Source organism: Zerene cesonia, chromosome 7, assembly GCF_012273895.1.
Source record: "Zerene cesonia ecotype Mississippi chromosome 7, Zerene_cesonia_1.1, whole genome shotgun sequence".
NCBI lineage: Eukaryota > Metazoa > Arthropoda > Insecta > Lepidoptera > Pieridae > Zerene > Zerene cesonia.
This window is the reverse complement of record NC_052108.1, coordinates 6,962,611-6,973,781: the sequence shown is the minus strand read 5'-3', so window position 1 is coordinate 6,973,781 and position 11,171 is coordinate 6,962,611. Positions and strand designations below refer to the sequence as shown.

The following is an 11,171-nucleotide window of genomic DNA, read 5'->3' as shown; positions in this document are numbered from 1 at the left end:
CTTAGAGTAATGCGCACGTTGAGCCTTAACGGTGGTCCGGTGTCTTAAGATTATAAAAGATTATGACAGTTTACAAAAGGTAGATTAAAAAGCAATTGAAGAGCCTCAGCCAACCCGCAACACAATTTTCATTAAAAATTACGATACCTTAATGTAAAACGTTTTTGAAATATTAAAGTGATATTTTAGGACATAGCCACCTAATAGGACATAAGCGAGTCTCTACAGAAATTCAATTACAATAAAATTTTAAAGAATAAATTGCATGAGAGGTTTTCGTAAACTAGAAACATATTTGTTGTATTATCATCTGAATTAAATTATCGGCAATCTTGTACTTTAATGATAGATAGGTATTATATGAAGAAATCTATTACGAATTAAAAACAATCGCCTTAGTCATTAATATAACATTTATCACATCACGTCGAAACTAAATTGAGAAAAAAGTCCCGCTAACAGCTTTTCAATCTGATTAAGATTTATTATTCCTGACTGAATCTTCGATCAGGACTCGATAGACGAAAGAAAAACAAACTTGTTTTTTAACATTCCCTAACCCTCTTCAAATGGCCGATATATCGATAACGTATTGTCACTGTTAAATGATGTTAAATAAAACTTACAATTTAAGAATAAATAATTTTTATGAATAGTAAATAGAACTTTAAAATATAATAAAAACGCATTGATATGAAAATAATAAGATAGGAATATTAACTTTCTTAAAATAAAAGTCCCATAGGCAGTTTTGATTGTTACGAGATAAAAAATACGAGTAACGTATATACAACGCATTTAACCATGAAATATTTATTTAAATTCGTTTATTCGTGCTTTTAATGTTTTATATGTGTAAGATCGTGGGAATTTACACTCGCGTATATCAATGGAAACAACGGTAGAATTCAGAGAACAGTGAATTCAATTTTTTTATAAAAAAAAAAAACAAACATCGCTACTTGATTTAAATAAAGAAAACATTCACCACTCCCCATAAAAATACAAACGATCTCTCGATACTGAGCTATAGCAGGATATTTAAAAAGTCCATACGGATGGATGATTTTTAACTCGACTGATATTTCCCCTTTTAAAAACATCTCGTTGGACGGAACAATAAAGAAATAAATCTGTAAAATGTCTCGTTATATTCTTGTTATTGTTATATGTTATATGCATTCAACTGACTCGGTAACGACGTCTTTTAATCGCCATTATCACAATTAGCCCGCTTATTATGTACTCGCGGCAGCGACGCAGACCTCCTTTTTTTTTTTTTTTTTACTTTTTTACTTTAGCGGGCAACTGAGCTGGTGGTTCGCCTGATGGTAAGCGATCACCACCGCCCATGAACATTCGCAAAGGTCTGCGAATGCGCTGCCCGCTTTTTTGGGGTAAGGGAAAAGGAAGGGATTAACGACTGGAAAGAAGGAATGGACTGGGACGGGTGAGGAAAAGGAAACGGGCCTCCGGCTCCCCCACTCACCGTACGAAACACAGTGGCATGCCACTATTTCACGCCTGTTTTCTGTGGGGGTGTGGTACTTCCCCGGTGCGAGCTGACCCAATTCGTGCCGAAGCGTGCTCGACTCCCACAATAAGGACTCCCTCCCTCCTTCGTTTCGGGCTTACCTACCACGCTGACCAAGTACGGGTTTGCAGATATCATGGGTCGTCGGTTTTCGGATTTTCTTCAAGATGTTTCTTGATTATTATTTCTTGCATTTTACTATTGATCTAGAACCCACGACTTTTCTATTGGAGTTCAAAGTACTGTACCACTGCTCCACCCCTGAGCCACCACTGATCTCGGAATATAAGGATTGGATATTTAATACATTGGGACAAGCCACCTGTTTTAAGATACGTTTTATGTTGGGGAAACAAATTTAACCGAAAAATTTAAATTGACACTGCAATATAACAGATCGCTCGAGGTGTACCTAATGCTTAATCGCCTCTCACTTCAATGTGGCGCCACAAATATTTTTGAGTACAAATTTTTGCGGTATTACCACGAATCAATTGCTTCAAAATTCTAACAGAAACTAGCTATGCACTGCACTTTTAGCAATTTGAGGAAAAATCTATTACCTAACCGTTTACGCAACGGAAACTAAAAAAAAAACTTCCCCGCTTTTACATTTGGTCCAACTTAATATATAGGATAGTTTTTATTTCGATTAATTATCCCAATAATTTATAATCTTATTATTTTTATTTATTACTCAGCCACAGCAACGCGTGGCCGGGTATATCTAATAACGACAAATATAATATAGTTGAGGCAATTTTTCTATCCCTACTAATATTATAATGCGATAGTACTAATACTATACATGCGAAGAAGGTAACCTTACCTGTCTGTCTTCTTCATGCCTACAGCTGACTTGGTTAATATTTGGTACGGGTATACTTTCGACACCTAATAAGATTTTATCACGATAATCTCAAGGTAACGGGAACTACAACTGTATATCTTTTTACTGCGCAGGTCAAACAAGTTAAAAATATTTATTAAAAACTAGCAAACCCGGCGAACTCCGTTTCGCCACCAAAAATTTTCTGTTGAAATTTTTCCTGAATTTTCTTTGCTATACACCTCACGGAACCTGAGACCTTTCCAACGAATGCAAAACCGTGGAAATCGGTTCGTGCGTTCTAGAGTTATAGCTTCAGGAAGGAAAATCTGACTTATTTTTATATAGTAGATTAATAGATGTTAGATAATTAATAGAAGAAAAACAATGGGATATTACTAACTTTGTGAAGGTGGGGAAACTATTTTCAATCAACTCTATTTTGAAACTATTTTCAAAAAGCGCAACAAATTGATATAAAAAAAAATCATCATTTATTTCCAATCACATAATAATCACACAAATTAACAATAAATGCACTTCGTCGATAAACATAAAAATAAACATTAACATTATTGATCAATATCCGTAAACTCATCATAACTGTTACCTCATTTTCGTAATACTGGTCTGAAACAAGAACAAAAAATTAATCAAGGATAATTTTCTAGTGATATGACTAGCGATAGACCCTAACTTTACCCGTGGTACACGTATAGTCTTTATCAATCAGGAATATAATTTAAAAAGATGAAATGCGATAATAATTACATAATTCAAAAGAACTAAGAAACACAATCTACTAAATTGTCTCAATTGTCCTACAGAGTATATATGAGGATATTATTTAATCCTAGGTATTCTAATTAGGATATAAGATAAACTGCCTAAATTATAATATTGTCACCGACCCTTGATATATATATACAGTTTGGATCAAATCTGTCCGTAAAGTGGGTCAAAATCGAGAAATCGAGACTAAATGAGTCGGTTACATACAAACATACAGGTGAAGCTAATAAAAAAGTAATAAAAACAGCACTAACTTTTTCTGAAAGCCGAACTTGCTCAACAAAGTGGGCTGGTTAGTGGGCAGAGATGCTGATCTCTTCAAGCCAGGCACTCTACAATTCCTCCCTGTGTTATTACTCTTATTGCTTATATTATCTCTAGATCCACTTATTGTACTTGTGCATGAAAACTGGCTGAGCTGCGATAATTGTTTCTCTGGTGAATCTCCGTAGCTCGTCTGGTGGACAACATTTTATATAACACAATATATCAAAACGGATGCAAGAATAAATGTTTAAATTTAAGTTCGAGATATAGATATTGATATAGAAATATAAATAATTATACAGATGCAAATACAGGTACAGATTCAGCTACAAATATAGATACAGATCCATGCATATATCTATATCTGTAAGTAAAGATGCTGATGATACCTACATATAAATATACAATTACACATTCACATATAGATATAGGTATAGATTTAATTACCTGAGAATCAACAGGCGTCACCAATTGCTCCAACGGATAAGTATTTTCCACAACCGAATCTTGCGATTCCATTATTTTTTTAAAAGGATTCCTATGCGGGCTCGGTTCTAATATTGGACTGGGATTTCTTATTGGACTACTCAATGGAGAATTTTCCTTGTATGAACTCTCCAAATCATCAGAATTGTCTTTGATCGCTTTCTCCGGAGATTCCTCTATGATCACACTGTTATCGTTTGAAAAGAACTTGCTTTCAATTACATTCTCATCCAATATTGTTCGGGGGAATTTACTGAGACGCTTCAATACAGAATAGCTGCCGTTTTTCAAACACTTCCGGAATGATCTTTGCTTATTTTCTAGTATTGGTGACTTGTCTTTTGTGTTTTCTTCTAATACAGCTGTGTTGAGTTCACTCTGACTGTATTCTGTGTATGTCTCACTATCATTGGTCAACTTTTGTTTTTTATTCGTCGGCTCTGTACAATACATATTGCTTAATGTTTCTATTGATAAGCTGAAAATAAGCAACAATCATATTAGTAAATATTGAAACATCACTTTTATAAAATAATATTACACTATATAGTATACAGGACCCGGATTTATCAGAGTTAAAAGAATTTTTTTCTTGTTTTGGGTGGGTTTTATGGAGGGAAGTAACTAAAAGTACATAAAAATCACACTAAAATCGAAAGACAAAGTTTTGAAACTAACATCAACGCTGATAATATAAATCTGAAGAGTTTGTTTGATGTTTGAATGTGCTTATCTCAGGCACTATTAGACAGATTTAAAAAATTCCGTCACCGCTGAATATTAATAATTACGCACCCTGAGTGCTATTGGCTATATATGTACCAGGGGCGAAACCGGGGTGGATCACTAATATACATAGCATATATAAATAAAATACCTCTCGTCTTGCGTCTCAGGTACGTATTTAGTCACTAAATTCACGACTTTCTTCCTAGGTCTCGTTTGTGGCACTGATATTATAGGCTCCAGTTTTCTCACAGGCTTACACCATGGAGTCTTCTCGCTCAAATACTCGCTAAATGATTCGTTCCATATACTTGGGTGTTTCGCGATGCCCACTTCTTTCCAATTGCTGGTTTTCACGTTTTCTACCTAATGAAAAGATTTCAAAACAGTTTTAATAGTATATTATACTTAATAATTCTAAGAACAATAAATAAATTATATAAAAAAGAAATGGTTCGATCACCCAGTCATATTAATGAAGGGACATTGGATCTTTACCCACTAATATTATTAATGTGAAAGTTTGTAAGGATGTGTGTGCTTGTTGCTCTTTCACGCAAAAACTAACTACTAACTGAACCGATTGCAATGATATTTGATACGTAGATAGTTGAACAACTGGATTAACATATAGGCATATTTTTATACCAATATTCCTACGGGATAAGGACTTACGCGGGCGAAGGTCGCTTTCATATATGTCAAATTATTTTATTGCTACAAAATCAAAAGAGCGAAAAACAACTCTTTCGGATAAAAACATCTAAACCGATTTTGATGAGAGTGTATAACTAAAAAAATTTATGAAGACAATTTCTACATTAATTCCAAATTCGCTTTAATCAAAAAATCCTATATAGTATAAATATTATACAAACCATTTCGCGGTGGTCAGGATCCCAGTCGTCCATTTTCCTCAAAGTGAAAGGTTCCAAGTTACCGAGGGCTAATTGATATGCAGTTTTAGGATCTAATAGTTCACCCGCATTGCTGCAAAGTGCCAACTCTATGTCTGAAAGTAAATGACTTTGAATTGAATTGATTTTGATTTGATTCTATACTAATCTGAAATAAAGCTGAAGAGTTTCTTTATACAAGCTATTCTCTGAAAAATGCTGGTTGGAACAGAAAATATTTTTGTATTGTATATTTATTGAAGAAGGCTATTGATATCTTCATGTTCAATGTGGGGGGAAATCCTGGGGCACAGCTTGTATTGTATACACATTACAATTATATGTACAATTACACATCATAATGATACACCATTACATTGTAAAAACCTTTAGATTATACCTGACAGTATTAGTGATAGAGTGATATTGTTTTAGTATTAACTTTATACATAAAGTTGCAGGCCGTAGTTTTAAATTATTTAAGATCTTTTAACTTTACTATCGGTTGCGTAAAATAAATTTAAATAAATAAATAATCTCACTCGCTAGATGAGAAACTGGCGAAAATTTGTGATACCTAATATTTGCTTTCAATTGAACGCTTTATTTACCATAGTTTATTAATCTCGGTAGATAAATAATCTATCGGAATCTATCGCGCGAGATTATAAATATATTATAGTGTTTTCAATTTTTATCGTGACATATACTATAACATTTTCTTTATCCCTATATAAGAGTCTATCTCCAAGTTAGCAGTCATCAGGGTGCAGCCAAGTGCGTGGTTCAGAGGTTTCAAACTCCACTCGAAATGTTAAAATATTATAATGTAATGTGTTCGGCTTACAACTAATTATTTCTTTAATTTAGCCAATATATAAATGAACTCCAAGAATTCCTTGCTCATTTAACCAGATGGCGCTATCTTATCATCGTAATGTGGCATTATGTGACAAGGGTCAGGGGAGATCAAAAGCCTTGTGACGTCACATAATAAAATACTAGAACACAAAATTTATATGTTAACCAAAAAATTTGAACAGATAATTAATGAACCTTAATCTATATTTATTAATAATTTCGCACTCTCGCTATAAGATTATCTCATCCGTAACAACATTTGATTCCTAGAGCCATGTTATAATGCAAGTGAAACACTTAAAAAAAAAAATAACCGTTTTCTTTTGATTATTTTTAGATACATGCATAAGTTTGAAAAATGTGTGACGTCACATTAGGGGGGACGGGGTTCTAAAAATGTGACAACCTGTGACAAGGAGGGGGGGAGGGGTCGAAAAGTTCTAAAATTCGCGTGACGTAAATTAAGCCCTTATGTGCTTCATAATTCTAAAATCTTAGACATTACCTGCATCATCAGGCTCAAACAGTCTACACATCTTCCTTTCAATGGGATCATACACGTACTGGTGTTTGAATGTAGCCTCTGCTTTGAGAAAACTTTCTCGGTACTCATCCGTCACTACCAGATTTGATCTGTTGAAAAAACTTGGCAGTTTTCTTAGTGCCTAAAATTGCATACATTATAAATTATTCATATGTTTTCTGAAAGTGATATATTGTAAAAGGCGAAAGGTAACAGGAGTAAGATAACCTATAAAATATTGTATTATTTTGATGGAAATTAAAGTAAAACTAAAAATCGAATAATTTTACAAACATTTATACTACGACTATACCTCATCAATGAAAACATAATTCATTATGATTCACTTTTTTCCTCCACTTTTTTATGAAGGTTAAAAATCTATACTTTTGTACTAACAATATAAACCTAGAGTAAGTTTATTTGATTGAAAGCTCTAAACTCAAGAACTACTGGACCAATTTTAAGAATTCTTTTTCTGTTGAATATGAACACAATCCCAGAGTGCTATGAGCTACACATGTAACACAGGCGAAGTTGGGGCGATCCGCTAGTTATACATATGTATAACTATTCAATACTCACATTAGCGAAATTAGAATCCTGTGTGGCCGTCACAAATTGTCTCGCTTTCGCCAAACCAATGCCTGGCAAAGAGGCGAGGTAGTCACAACCGGACATAATGCACATCTGTCTGAACTTGTCGAAAGTGTATCTTTCTATAGGGCACTTCATGACTAGGGGCAGGTGGTTTGTTTCGACCAGCGTTCCAGTTCCGTCGAGATCCATTTTGAATAACACCTGTTATGTAAAAGATTCGGGTTATATATGAGGAATGTTTATGAAGTTGGAATAGAATAAGAAATAAGGTACTTTTATTGAGAATATACATCTAATAGTTTTAATCTTCTACCTATTTATGTTTGCGAGTCTGGATTTATTTCATGCATTAAAAATCTTTAATATGTATTTTTTGTCACGTTAGCAGATAGTAAGTATCAATTTTGAAACTAAGATCTAAACAGACATATGATAAATTACTCTCTCCCTTAATGACATAACTTGTTTTATCTCACAAGCTTTCGACTCAAGTGTTGTATTAAATACATTATAAACATATGTACTAATTAAAAATCCATTCCAATCCATTTAATATATCCAAAATAATTATCCTTAATAAATTAAAAAACAAATAACTAACAACATTGAAACAGATCTAATGTCTTTAATTAGAACAAACAGCATTATTAGTTAACAATTTCTGCCTATAATTATTATATAAGCTGATGAGTTTGTTTTTTGAATGTACTAATCTTAGGATCTAGTATGGTCTAGTTTATCAAACAGTCTTATAATGTTGCATAGATACATGTTTCATGTTGCATACATCCAAGTTATGATTTATATAACATGTTTAGACTGCTAGTGAAATGATAATTATGTATAGATTATGTACATTTGAATCGAATAATTATATTTGAAAATATTCCTTACCTTTGTACAACCAAACAGTATCAAATCAGAGTCTTCAGTAATAACTAACTGAGCTATATTTTTAATATTGAGGTAGGCTAGTTGTGCGTCAGCTTCATATGGGGCCACAATACAATCCACATTGCGTTTCCTGCACTCCTTTATAAGGCTGAGCGCCATAGCATGAGTTATGTCCACACTACGACGCATGTAAGAACGTGCTTCTTCTATCTGAAATTTGTAAAAATAACTTAAAATTCACTTTATGTCATGTAACAGTAAAAAACAAAAACAAAATACAATCAAATCAAATGGAAGTTATAAGCACATATTTTGTAACCAACTTGCATAATCAGCCATTCAAATAATAGACTTTTGATCTAAATTTTAGCTAATTACTTAAAAGATTTCATGGGTCAATACAATGGACCAAACTTTCATATTTTCAACTTTTTATACGGATTCTACAACTTACGCCATGTGTCTTTATTATAACCTTATTTTTGTACAATTATATATATCTCTGGTGGGTAAGAACAGTTTGGTGAAATATTTCAAAATGTATGTTTTTAATACCTTTCCTAAGCTTAATAATTCCGCTGCTCGCTTCTTCGATATGTCTCTTGACCTGAAAATTATGATAAAAGTTTTTTTAGTTAATTTCTTATGCCTTTAATAATATATCCCAAAAAATATGGTATTAATCAATTCATACTGTGAAATTTGTTATCTATGTTTAAGGAATGCATTTATACTGTTAACATTTTGATTGAGAAGCTAATATAACTGAAATGCTTAAAACTAAACCCATATTACAATTTCATATATGCAATTTATTTGTTATCAAATGAATAATTATTATATTTATTTAATTTATATGTACTTATGTATGTTATATGTTTAAAATGAGTATATTCATGTATTTATGTACTTCAAACCTGCCTCCTCCTTTATATATTACTTTTTCACAGTTGGTTTCCTGGAAGAGATCACTCTTTAGTGATAAGGCCTCCCGCTGTGCTGGTTTAGTTTTAAGTCATTTATTTTATGGATGCATTATGTATGCCAGCACAATAAAGTGTAAATAAATATTTACTTATATTTAAAAAGTAACATCTTCATAATACAAGTGTATAAAATTAAAATTTCACATTCCTTTAACTGTTTGAAGTATATGATGTGACTGGTAGACTTCAATATTAAGCTAAATATTAATCTTATACAATAACTTACTCTCTCCTTTTTAATTCCGTCATAGCTTTTGCTGGAAGGTGTCGTCCATCAAATACCAAGATTGGTTTTATGTTTTTTGATAGCAACATTGTCACATATTTTAAACAATACTTAATGTGTCTGAAAAATGAAACACATCATATATGTTTTTAATATGTACTATAGCAGAAATTCTCATCTTTTATTTTAATGGTTTCACACAAAAAACCACTGAACTCATTTAAAAAATTTGATGTAGGCTTGTACATTAGGAAGAAATTGAGACCAGGGTGAACAGCTTGTAATTAAATATTGCAATATATTTAAGCTTCTTCCAAAATTTGGTGCAGGATAGACTAGATATGGGAGAGATTTATTTTATTACAACAACCCAAAAAAAAAAAATCAAGAATGGTAATTCGTACAGAGCTAGACGAAATGCGGAAAAGTTTATTTTCATAAAAAAAAATTGTTAAATTGTTTTTAAAGATAATAGTTAAAAATCAGCTGTTAGGTGGCGATAACGAGAAATGGAAGATAACGATGCGTTAGAACTTGGCGTCGAGCTACTAATATAAACGATATATAAATCGGCAACATATTTTTAAAAACCTGTGAAATGAGGTTACCAAAATATATTATTGTTACTCATAAATATTGTGCTTAAAAACAAAGAGACTTACACATCCGTTTCTTCTCCTCGAACCAATTTATCGGCACAGGCAAAAGCCCCTTTATGAAGCCAACAATAGCTATCAATTGCAACCGTGGATCCACTAAATTCACCAACATTTATCCTTCTTGAAGCTTTTTCGAGAAAAGGTAACAAACCTGTGATACCCATCTTATAAAACTAGACACTTTTATCGTTTTATATAAATTGATAATAAGCTTGTATTATTACTAATAGGTATGGGTGAATATTGGAAAGATTTAACTTAAACTATTCGTATTTAAAAACAACATTTTAATATATTGGGCTATCACCTATTTACTAATATCATATTTATAACCAAAACAGGCGCATCTTGTTAATGTTCCCGCCACCCCTTGACATTTGACAAATTTGACATTTGAAAGTTTGAAACTAGTGTTGGCAGTTTTTAATACTTACTACTTTACTAAAAAATTCATTTTTTTATTGTAGGAGTAGAGCGTGCTTCGGCACGAATTGGGCTAGCTCGCACCGTGGAAGTACGACACCCCCACAGAAAATCAGCGTGAAATGGTAGCATGCTATTGTGTTTCGTTCGGTGAGTGGAGAAGCCGGAGGCTCCTTTCCTTTTCCTGACCATTCTCTGTCCAGTCCTTCTTTCCAGTCGTCAATGTTTTCCTTATCCTTTACCCCTTAAAAGCGGGCAACGCAATCGCAGAGGCACTTCATCTGCGAATGTTCATGGGCGGTGGTTATCCAACAGGCGAGCCACTAGCTCAGTTGCCCACTACGACATAAAAAAATTATGAAGAATGGTAAAAAATCTTCCACGAAGAATTGACTCCAGGCGATGACTATAACACTAAAACATTTTTGATAAAAAGTAAGTTAAAATATAATTGTTTGTTGATAAAAAA

General features: G+C 32.8%; 1 protein-coding gene across 1 annotated transcript; it reads right to left on the bottom strand.

The window, feature by feature from the left end:
• Positions 1-2,834: 2,834 nt before the first annotated feature.
• LOC119828308 (exonuclease 1) lies at positions 2,835-10,689 on the bottom strand. Its single transcript, XM_038350429.1, has 11 exons — positions 10,283-10,689; positions 9,621-9,740; positions 8,964-9,015; positions 8,409-8,618; positions 7,500-7,715; positions 6,897-7,056; positions 5,513-5,646; positions 4,786-5,000; positions 3,870-4,386; positions 3,410-3,612; positions 2,835-2,993 (listed from the first exon to the last, which is right to left on the bottom strand). Exons 1-11 carry the CDS (start codon positions 10,441-10,443, stop codon positions 2,975-2,977), a joined length of 2,007 nt encoding a protein of 668 aa, XP_038206357.1. The 5' UTR covers positions 10,444-10,689; the 3' UTR covers positions 2,835-2,974.
• Positions 10,690-11,171: the final 482 nt, after the last annotated feature.